This window comes from Piliocolobus tephrosceles, chromosome 10, assembly GCF_002776525.5.
Source record: "Piliocolobus tephrosceles isolate RC106 chromosome 10, ASM277652v3, whole genome shotgun sequence".
Taxonomy (NCBI): domain Eukaryota; kingdom Metazoa; phylum Chordata; class Mammalia; order Primates; family Cercopithecidae; genus Piliocolobus; species Piliocolobus tephrosceles.
The window spans coordinates 129,481,803-129,493,370 of record NC_045443.1 but is presented as its reverse complement, the minus strand read 5'-3'; the positions used below and the strand labels follow the sequence as shown (position 1 = coordinate 129,493,370).

General features: G+C 52.7%; 1 protein-coding gene across 3 annotated transcripts in view; it reads right to left on the bottom strand.

The window, feature by feature from the left end:
• Nucleotides 1-1,762: 1,762 nt before the first annotated feature.
• PUS1 (pseudouridine synthase 1) overlaps nt 1,763-11,568 on the bottom strand; it is a 19,572-nt gene continuing 9,766 nt past the window's right edge. For 2 of the 3 annotated variants that reach the window (XM_023196834.3, XM_023196833.3), the window contains exons 4-6: nt 9,629-9,731; nt 4,118-4,809; nt 2,145-2,430 (exon numbers count right to left, since the gene is read on the bottom strand). In XM_023196834.3, coding sequence (XP_023052602.1) covers nt 2,263-2,430; nt 4,118-4,809; nt 9,629-9,731 — 963 coding nt within the window. In that variant the 3' untranslated portion in view covers nt 2,145-2,262. Of the gene's footprint in view, nt 2,117-2,144; nt 2,431-4,117; nt 4,810-9,628; nt 9,732-11,568 lie in introns of those variants that run through there. The other variant, XM_023196835.1, reaches the window with a different exon arrangement.

Sequence of the window (11,568 nt, the reverse complement as noted above, 5' to 3'; positions counted from 1 at the left end):
GAAACCCAGTGTCTACCAAAAATACAAAAATCAGGTGGGCGTGGTGGCGGGTGCCTGCTACTCTGGAGGCCGAGACAGGAGAATCGCTTGAGCCTGGGAGGCGGAGGTTGCAGTGAGCCGAGATCACGCCACTGCACTCCAGTCTGGGCAACGGAGCAAGATTCCCTCTCAAAAAAAATAAAAATAAAAGATAAAGTCCTGTCTATCCCAGGTAAAATTAACATGCTTAGAACCAAGCTCCTGCTAGTTCTCCAAACCCATTCCTTTCCCTATCTCCCATTCCAGTTAACGGCCCAGCTCATCCATCCCTCAAACCCAAAGCCCAGTGGGCCTCACACCTGCACTCCCTGGCTCTGGAAGGGTGAGCCCCACTGCTCCTCTGGCCAAAATCCCTAAAAGTGGCTCCGCTCCCCTGGACACCCCACGCCCTGGCCGCTCACTGCCCACTTGTCCTGCCCCACTTCTCACCTACGGTGTCCACCGAGTCATGGGCACATGCGCGTGCATCACTCACGCACTGCTGGGGCGACAGGCGCCTGTGCATGAGCCACATGCGTTGTTGGGACGTCAGGTGCATGTCCATTAGTTGCATGCGCTCGCTTGCTGCTCACATGCGCCCATGGGCTGCAGGCTGGGAGGCCCCCCGTCTGCACAGCACTTCCCGCGCTGAGCCCCTCCGCGGGCTCCTGGCAGCCCGCCGCCAAGGATCCCCTGCTCCTAGGTAATGCAATGTGTTTTGTTCTGCGCTGAGCGCCACTTCAAAAGCAGTCATCCCCAGCCTCCCCTGCAGCTACGAACGGCCCCTGGACACACCTGTGACCAATGACGTGAAGCCGCTGGTGGGGTCTTCCAGAAAGCTCCACTAGAGGCTTGTTCTGCAACACGCCCCTTCCTTCTGCCCTCCGGCCCAGCCCTCACCCGTCTGGCACCGGGGCAGTGCTGAGGCGAGTCCCGACCTGCAACCAGGGCAAAGGTTGCATGCACGGGGCTGTCTAGGAAGAGGAGTCCGGGAATACCACCCCTCTCAGGGGTGTGGCGGGTCAGCGCATCCCCTGCTCTGGTGCCCCCCACAGCCCTGCCTCGGCCCCACCCCACAGAGCGCAGGCTACGTTTTTTTTTTTTAGATGGAGTCTTGCTCTGTAACCCAGGCTGGAGTGCAGTGGCGCGATCTAGGCTCACTGTAATCTCCACCTCCCAGGTTCAAGTGATTCTCCTGCCTCAGCCTCCCGAGTAGCTGGGATTACAGGCGCCCATCACCACACCCGGCTAATTTTTGTATTTTTAGTAGACAGCGTTTCTCCATGCGGGTCAGGCTGGTCTCGAACTCCCGACCTCAAGTGGTCTGCCCACCTCGGCCTCCCAGAGTGTTGGGATTACAGGCATGGGCCACCGCGCCTGGCCGGTCTTTTTTCTTTCTTTCTTTTTTTTTTTTTTTTTTTTTAGTGCAGTGGCGATCAGGACAGCGTCGACTTCCCCAGATTCAGGCAATCCTCCCACCTCAGCCTCCTGAGCAGCTGAACTACAGGGCATGCCACCATGCCCAGTTAATTTTTTGCAGAGATGTGGTTTCACCATTTTACCCAGGCTGGTCTGGAACTCCTGTACTCAAGCGATCTGCCCACCTCGGTCTCCCAAAGTGCTCAGATTACAGGCTGAGCAACCTCCTGGGCCTGCCTCAGGCCTGTTCTCAACAGGATAGCTCTGCTCATCTCTCTGGATGAAAAAATGTAAAAAAAGACTAAGAAAAAGGCAAACGAAGGACTAAGCAAAATTTGTACTTGTTTAATAAGAAAATCACTTCTTTAAAAAAATAGTTATTTACATGCTGAGGTTCATCTGTGCAATGCAAGAGCTGAAAATAGATTCGAGAAAGGCTGTTCCTACAAGGAAAGGTCCTGAGGTTACAATGCCAGGCCACATCTGCCAGGCAGGCCTGAGAAACCATGGTTCTCATGGCTGGGAAAACATGGCTGCAGCGATCCCAGCTTCTTGCTGCCCACAGGGATGGCACGCCTGGGCACACACTGTGAGCTGCTCAGAGGCACTCTGGTGGGCAGCTCCCACCGCCTCAGTCGGTGTCTCCGTCCCCTTCACTGCCTTCCAGGGGACTGGGCACCTGCAGAAGAAGAGCACATGGAGAATGAGAGGCAAGCACTCTCCCCACTGCTCCTGAATGCCCAGAGGTGCCCATGACAGGTTTGGCACAGGAGCCTTGCCCCCACCATTCCCTCATCAGGGGCAGAGGCTGGCGTTTGTTCTCGGTCATCTCTTAACCATCTCCAGGATGTAGCGGCGGGCGCTGGGCTCCTGCGGCCCCTTCTGTGAGGTGAAATTGTGGAAGTTGTGCGTGCCCTTGTAGCAGGCCAGGAGCCTGTTGACCTGCTGCAGCGTCTCGGCGCTCAGGCGGTAGGTCTCATCCTGCGCAGGAACCTGCGCAGGGAAAGGCAAGGGCTGGGGACACTAGAGGGGCCTTTGTTGGGCTCCTTCACATTCTCACAGGCTGCACTGACCACAGGAGAAAATAAAATGGGGCCATTTGGAAACTCAACAAATGCAGGTGCCTCGGAAGTATATATGCCTGTCATCAGTGGAGTCAACAGCAGTCCACTGGCCCAAGCCAAATCGGCACCTGCACTGTATTTAGCCTGCACTGGGCTTGGGAAAAATTAACTACCAGCACTTAAAAAGGGGAAGATTTCCCATACCAGTATGCAACGCTGGTTTCCCTCGACAACATTTAAGCATGCGGTCACTGTCACATTCCAACACGGCCACCATCAGCTGCCACTGAGCCACGAGTATCCCCTTCAGATGAAATGAGGGCTCCTGGCCACCGCTGGCCCCCATTCCCTGCCGTCCCCGGACTGGGGGCCTCTCATTGCCCCATCTATAGGACGGCTCGCCAGGCGCCTGGCCCCTCGCCTGCCCACCCTACCTCCCTGGGGCCTGCACACACTGAATTTGCCACCCAGGTATGCAGGAAGGACTCTGTTTTCACAGATATCGAGACATGAAGAATCTCCCTGGGCCCTGCCTGGGAATGTCACCTTTGAAACCTCACTGGGCCATCATGAAAGAACTCGGGCTGGCCGGGCGCGGCGGCTCACACCTGGCATCCCGGCACTTTGGGAGGCTGAGGTGGGTGGATCACAAGGTCAGGAGTTCAAGACCATCCTGACTAACACAGTGAAACCCCGTCTCTACTAAAAATACAAAAAATGAGCCGGGCGTGGTGGCGGGGACCTGTAGTCCCAGCTACTAGGGAGGCTGAGGCAGGAGAATGGTGTGAACCCAGGAGGCAGGGCTTGCAGCGAGCCAAGATCGCACCACTGCGCTCCAGCCTGGGCGACAGAGCGAGACTCCATCTCAAAAAAAAGAAGAAAGAAGGCCGGGCGCGGTGGCTCAAGCCTGTAATCCCAGCACTTTGGGAGGCCGAGACGGGCGGATCACGAGGTCAGGAGATCGAGACCATTCTGGCTAACACGGTGAAACCCCGTCTCTACTAAAAAATACAAAAAACACTAGCCGGGTGACGTGGCGGGCGCCTGTAGTCCCAGCTACTCTGGAGGCTGAGGCAGGAGAATGGCGTGAACCCGGGAGGCGGAGCTTGCAGTGAGCTGAGATCCCGCCACTGCACTCCAGCCTGGGCGGCAGAGCGAGACTCCGTCTCAAAAAAAAAAAAAAAAAAAAAAAGAAGAAGAAAGAAACAACTTGGGTTTTGGGGACATCTCTCATGCCAGAGCAAAGAACTGAGAATGACAATCTCATTCACTTAGCTTTTAGCTCCTGCACCTACAATCCTGTATGTTCCAGTTCTAAGCTGCACTCCGCAGCTGTCTAGCCGCTGATTACGCTCCATGCCAGGTCCATAGTAGGTGTGGCGGCAGCAAGCCTGACCCGGGGTGGCCCTCCCAGGGTCGAAAGGCACCTGGTGGTGGAGCAAGTCGGTGGCGCAGGCAGACAAGGAACGTCTCAAGACCGCCTGGCCCTGCTCCTGCAGCCGCTGTGTGGCCTTGGGGGAAGTGACACACTTCTCTGTGCCTCAGCTCACTCCTCTGTACAATGGGAACAATGTGAGCCTGTGCTCTGCTGAGCACTGCTGGGACTGTGCCCCTACCTTGGCACCTGTGCCAGCTGCCGTGAGAGCGGTGGCACTGAAGTTGTGGACGGGCAGGGTGCTCAGCCACTGGGCCATGGAGCGCTCATCTCGCTCAGTGCTGATGATGGTGGGGTAGATGTGCTCCTCCTTGAAGGCTGCGACCTTGCCCTCCTCCTGCACCCAGTCCAGAGGCTCATGCAGCCCATCGTTGCCAAAGCGCTGGTTGTACTTCTCGAAGTGCACCCTCTCCAGGACCAGGCCAAGTCCCGGCGCCTTGGGCACATCCACCTTCTCTGTGCCCCAGCTGCGCTCCAGCACACTCTCAGGGGCATAGCCCTTCACGATGGCCACCACCAGGCCAATCATCTTCCGGATCTGATGCATCATGAAGCTCTGGCCCTTCACCCTGATCACGGCGAACTCCAGGCCCTCCCGCACAAAGGGTTCCTCGCAGTACATCTCCAGGATGTAGCGGCGGGCGCTGGGCTCCTGCGGCCCCTTCTGTGAGGTGAAATTGTGGAAGTTGTGCGTGCCCTTGTAGCAGGCCAGGAGCCTGTTGACCTGCTGCAGCGTCTCGGCGCTCAGGCGGTAGGTCTCATCCTGCACATCCCGGTCCTTGTGCGCAAAGGCAAACGTGGGCAGCAGGTAGCAATAGGTCCTGGCATCACATCTGTTCTTGGAGTTAAACCCGCCTGTGACCCGCTTCAGTCCTAGGAGAGAGGTGATCAGGGAGGAGAGAGGCAGGTGAGAAGTGCCTGGATGACCAGGGAGCAGCCTGAGCACAGCGTGAGCCCCAGTGTCTCCTCACCCAGAGCACCAACCAAGCTCCAGCAAGCATCGGCTTCTCTGGAAAGGGGACAGCCACAGGTTGGGGAACAGGCACAGAAGGACAGTGGACAGGAGGGACAGGTGCAGTGCTCTATAAGGTGACTGAATTACAACCATTTATTGTAATTTTCCAATAGCGAGAAGATACGAAATGTCTCCAACACAAAGAAATGACAAATGCTGGGAGTGATGGATCTACTTATGCTAATTGCCCTATTTGATCATTCCACATGACTAGAAATATCACACATTATTGTACATAAGTGTGTATAGTTATTATGCATGAATTTAAAATAATAAAAGCAGCTAGGCGTGGCGCAGTGGCTCATGCCTGTAATCCCAGCACTTTGGGAGGCCAAGGCGGGTGGATCACTAGGTCAGGAGTTGGAGACCAGCCTGGGCAACATGGCAAAACCCCGTCTCTATTAAAAATACAAAAATTAGCCAGGCATGGTGGCGGGCGCCTGTAATCCCAGCTACTTGGGAGGCTGAGGCAGAAGAATTGCTTGCACCCGTGAGGAGGAGGTATCAGTGAGCTGAGATCATACCACTGCACCCCAGCCTGTGCGACAGAGCGAGACTCTGTCTCAAAAAATAATAATAATACACCAGGAGCGGTGGCTCACGCCTGTAATTCCAGCACTTCGGGAGTCTGAGGTGGGCGGATCACGAGGTCAGGAGATCAAGACCACCCTGGCTAACAGGGTGAAACTCCATCTCTACTAAAAATACAGAAAATTAGCCGGGTGTGGTGGCAGGTGCCTGTAGTCCCAGCTACTCAGGAGGGTAAGGCAGGAGAATGGTGTGAACCCAGGAGGCAGAGCTCGCAGTGAGCTGAGATCACACCACTGCACTCCAGCCTGGGCAACAGAGCGAGACTCCATCAAAAAATAATAATAAAAGCAAAAAAAAATTGTTAAAAAAAGGAATTGGGCTTTTGTGCACTAAACTCTAAATCTGTAGCATACTTAATCTCGGAATTAAAGACATATCCAAACAACAAAAACAAAGGGTGTGTTAAAACCCAGTGCTGGCAAAGGATCCAGTGTGAACTGGTGCAGCCCACCCTGGAACAAAACCCCAGATGTAGGGGAAGTGTGTAACCCCATCTCAGAAGTCGCGTGGATTCTACAGGTAAGGCCATACAGGCAGCACCGTTTGCAACAACAAAAACCACTGGAAACCACCTTAGAATTTCAGCAACTGCAGGCTGACTTAATAAATTCCAGAATATTCGTAGGATAAAAAAGGATGCAGCCCCGCAGGTCAGGAACAAGTCTCCAAGAACTGAGGGCACGTCCCCTCCAAGATGCCTTGAGCGCTAGCAGCACCTCACAGGTGCTCAGTGAGTATTTGTTGAATATTGAATAAGCAAAAATTAAAGACAAATGAAGACCTCCATGCAGGGCATCCAATCTGTTGAGGACATCTATGTTTAAATGGAAGAATTCTAGAAGAGTAACCCTCACTGAGGGCACCAACCTCAGGGGCTAGCAGGAGAAAGCTCTGCCTGGAGTTGCCTCTGCCGTGCTGCATACCTCCTCCAGGAGCTTGCACTGTGGCTGAGACGTGCAGGCCCCTCCAGCTGCTAGGATTCCACCACACCTCAGGAGTCTGATTTTTTTTTTTCTTTTTTTTTGAGATGGAGTCTCACTCTGTTGCCCAAGCTGGAGTGCAGTGATGCAGTCTCGGCTCATTGCAACCTCCGCCTCCCGAGTTTAAGTGATTCTCCTGTCTCAGCCTCCCGAGTAGCTGGAATTACAGGCACTTGCCACCACGCCCGGCTAACTTTTGTATTTTTAGTAGAGATGGGGTTTCACCATGTTGAACTCCTGACCTCGTGATCCGCCCACCTCGGCCTCCCACAGTGCTGGGATTACAGGCGTTGGATACTGCGCCCAGCCAGGAGTCTGATTTAACACCCAACTATGGTTTCCCATTTACAAGGACTGGCCTGGGCCTTGTGACCTCACAAGCAGTGGGGTGCCTCCACACAGCCTGCCAGGCCCGGGTCGCTAGTCACGTGGATCCCATGGGCGCTGGCACATGCCGCATGCCTTGTGCTTTTGTCTCCAGTCATGTTTGTTTCTGAGTGACGTTTTTGGTTCTTTTTGGTTTTGAAGATTCCATTTCATAAACATTGAACATCACAAGGATGTGCTACAAGCATAATTCTGGTTGTTCCAGACATAACTGCCAAGAAAGGCTGAAAAGTGCCGGCAGATGGCCACGCTGCAGGCCTGGGGAGGGCCCGGCCAGCCTGCGCCGCAGCGTGCGGGTGACGGCGACTACCCAACAACTGCACAGACGTGGCACTGTTGGGCATGATGGGGATTAATCTACAGAATACTCACCATGCAAACGAATGGGAAGAGGCCTCAAACGCAACTTTCAGAGGACTTACTCTATGGGAAGTTTCTCAGGAGGAAATTATCCTCAGAAGGCAGAGGAAGCCCAGCATAACCAAAATAAAACTATTGTCGGGTGCGGTGGCTCACGCCTGTAATCCCCAGCTGCTGGTAATCCCAGCACTTCAGGAGGTCAAGGCAGGTGGATCACCTGAGGTCGGGAGTTCAAGACCAGCCTGACCAACATGGAGAAACCCCGTATTCACTAAAAAGACAAAATTAGCCGGGCGTGGTGGCACATGCCTGTAATCCCAGCTACTTGGGAGGCTGAGGCAGGAGAATCACTTGAACCTGGGAGGTGGAGGTTGTGGTAAGCCAAGATTGCGCCATTGTACTCCAGCCTGGGCAACAAGAGCGAAACTCCATCTCAAAAAAAAAAAAAAATTGGCCGGGCGCGGTGGCTCAAGCCTGTAATCCCAGCACTTTGGGAGGCCGAGACGGGTGGATCACGAGGTCAGGAGATCGAGACCATCCTGGCTAACACTGTGAAACTTCGTCTCTACTAAAAATACAAAAACTAGCCGGGCGAGGTGGCGGGCACCTGTAGTCCCAGCTACTCGGGAGGCTGAGGCAGGAGAATGGCGTAAATCCGGGAGGCGGAGCTTGCAGTGAGCTGAGATCCGGCCACTGCACTCCAGTCCGGGCGACAGAGCGAGACTCCGCCTCAAAAAAAATAATAATAATAATAATAAAAAATGAAACTATTGCTGGGTGCAGTGGCTCATGCCTATAATCCCAGCACTTTGGGAGGCCGAGGTGGGTGGATCACCTGAGGTCAGGAGTTTGAGACCAGACTGACCAACATGGTGAAACCCCATCTCTACGAAAAATACAAAAATTAGCCGGGTGTGGTGGTGTGTACCTGTAATCCCAGCTACTGGGAAGGCTAAGGTGGGAGAATCGCTTGAACCCAGGAGGCAGGTGGAGGTTGCAGTGAGCCGAGATCACACCACTGCATTCCAGCCTGGGCAACAGAACAAGACTCCATCACAAAAAAATAAAAATAAAAACTTAACAGTGGGTAAAATCAACAGGGATTACTGAATCCTATTTATGACTCATACATAAATGTTCATAGTGGCTTTACTTCTAATAGCGCAAAACTGGAAATCACCCAGCGTCATCAGCAGGTTAAGTGCATAAACAATCCGTGACACATGGCAGAACGGAACAGCCCGCAGCAATGAGAAGGAACAGACTGCTGACATACATGACAGCACGGATGAATCTGAAAATAGTCAGGCTGTGGGCCGGGCACAGCAGCTCACGCCTGCAATCCCAACACTTTGGAAGACTGAGGCAGGTGGACTGATCGAGCCTAGGAGTTTGAGACCAGCCTGGGCAACATGGCGAAACCCCATCTCTACCAAAAAAATTAACATTTAGCCGGCTGTGGTGGCGTGTGCTTGCAGGCTGAGGCGGGAGGATCGCTTGAGCCCAGGTGGTCAATGCTACAGTGAACTGTGATCGCAGCTCCAGCCTGGGCTATAGAACAAGACCCTGTCTCCCTGTCTCAAAAAAACACTTCTCTCCAAGCAGACCAGTCAGGCAGACAACAGTTCTGTTTTCTTGGGATTACACCAAAACAAAAAGGAAAAGAAAACAGAGCAAGATGATAGATTCACGCCCAGCCATACCTATCATTACATTCAATATAAGTGGCTTCTGGGAGGCCAAGGCAAGAGGATCCCTTGAGCCCACGAGTTCAAGACCAGCCTGGGCAACAAAATGAGACCCCATCTCTACAAACTCAAAAATTAAGTGTGGTGGCACACACTTGTAGTTCCAGTTATTCAGGAGGCTGAGGACCACTTGAACCTGGGAGGCGGAGGCCACAGTGAGCCATGATCACACCACTGGACTCCAGCCTGGGTGACAGAGTGAGACTCTCTCAAAAAACAAACAGAATAAATGAATCAATGTATGTATGTTAAGTTGCCTGTACCTGCCACTTAAAAGGTAGAGAGTCCCATTTTAAGAAGGCCTAAAAATTCCATTTATCAGTACTTCCATAAAAGGGAACAACTGTTCATTTTAACCATGAATTTGGATTTTCACATCCAGTGTTTGCTTAAAACAAGGCACCCGTGTGGCCACAAGCATTGCCAAAGATAAGCTGTCTACTGCTGTCTAGTTGCTCCCGTTTCTGAAGAAGGTCAGAACCAGCTGCAAAGCAACTCTGACTACACTTCTGCATCAGTGACAGGTGGAAAAGGCAGGAGCATGCATAGCCTCGTGTCTCTGCAAGACCATCTACAACCAGGCGTGCGGCCGCCAGCCCTGCAAGACTTACCCAGGATCCGAATGTGAGACGGAAGGTGGCTGTTGATCTTTTCTAGAATGTCATCAATCAGCCACACCTTCAGGGATACTACCTGGCCGGCCGCGGACACACCCTGTAAAGAAAGCAGAACGGGTGACGGAAGGGGGTCCCTCGGGCCTCGCACGCTGGTCTCTGAGACAGAAGGACGACGTGGACCTTGTGTCGTTTCACACATGAATTCTGCTGTTAGAAACGCATCAGGAGGGAATCATCCGATATAAAAATAAAGCTCTATCTGCCAACGGAGTGCGTGCAGGAGCACTTATAAAATAAACTATTAGGAATGAATTCAAAGCCCAAGAGAAAACATTAAATGAGGGAGCATAAATATGACTCCGTGCAGACAGAAAGCAAAGTACCACATAAGATATGACCCCCACCCAGGCGCAGTGGCTCACGCCTGTAATCCCAGCACTTTGGGAGGCTGAGGCGAGCAGACCATCTGAGGTCAGGAGTTTGAGACCAGCCTGGCCAACACGGTGAAACCTGATCTCTACTAAACATACAAAAAATTAGCAGGGTTTTGTAGCGTGCGCCTGTAGTCCCAGCTACTCAGGAGGCTGAGGTGGGAGAATCACTTGAGCCTGGGAGGTTGGAGGTTGCAATGAGCCAAGATCCTGTCACTGCACTCCAGCCTGGGTGACAGAGTCAGACTCTACCTCAAAAAAAAAAAAGATATGGCCGGGCGCGGTGGCTCAAGCCTGCAATCCCAGCACTTTCGGAGGCCGAGACAGGCGGATCACGAGGTCAGGAGATCAAGACCATCCTTGTGAACATGGTGAAACCCCGTCTCTACTAAAAAATACAAAAAACTAGCCAGGCGAGGTGGCGGGCGCCTGTAGTCCCAGCTCCTCGGGAGGCTGAGGCAGGAGAATGGCGTAAACCCGGGAGGCGGAGCTTGCAGTGAGCTGAGATCCGGCCACTGCACTCCAGCCTGGGCGACAGAGCCAGACTCCGTCTCAAAAAAAGAAAAAAAAAAAAAGATATGACTCCCAAGGATTGGGGAAAAGAGAAAACACAACTTAGAACCAAGGGCAGAGAGAGGAGGAGGTCCTCACTTGAGTCAGAACAGCAGCGGCCCTGGGGGAAAGGGAGGGGCCTTCTGGGGACAGGCAGTGGGTACACAGGTCGGTACACAGGTAAAAACTGATCAAGCTTATGCTTAAGACTAGCACGCTTTACTGTTGTATATTATACCTCTTTTTTAAAGTAAGTTTCTATAGATTTTTTGTTGGGTTCTTTTTGAGACAAGGTTTGGTCTGTCACCCAGGCTGGAGTGCAGTGTTGCCATCTTGGCGCACAGCAACCTCGACCTCCCAGGTTCGAGCAATCCTCCCACCCCAGCCTCCCAAGTAGCTGAGACTACAGGCAGGCACCACGATGCCTGGAGAGTTTTTAAAATTTTTTTGTAGAGACAGGGTCTTGCTATGTTGCCCAGACTGGTCTGGAACTCCTGTCCTCAAGTGATCCTCCCACCTCAGTCTCATAAAGTGCTGGGATTACAGGCGTGGCCAAGGAGATTGTTTCCGATTAAAGGAAGCTCTAGAGACATGATAACTGAATGCCAATAATGATCCTAGATTAGACCCCTGACCAATTAAGAAAAATAAAAGGCATGCCACAAAGAAGCTGAAGAAAAAGAAAACAGAAAAGACAGTTTCCAACTTGAGACAGCATGTCAGATGGTGGTACTCTTATCAATGCTGAATTTCACACGAGTAATAATTTATAGTGTGAGGTTGCTGAAGGATGTCACAGTCCCTAGGAGACTTGTGCTAAGATGTTTCAGCGTAAGGGGTGATGATGTCTGCAACTTACTCTTAAACGGTTCCATTTTAAGATAGAAAAGGCCAGGCACGGCCGGGCGCGGTGGCTCAAGCCTGTAATCCCAGCACTTTGGGAGGCCAAGG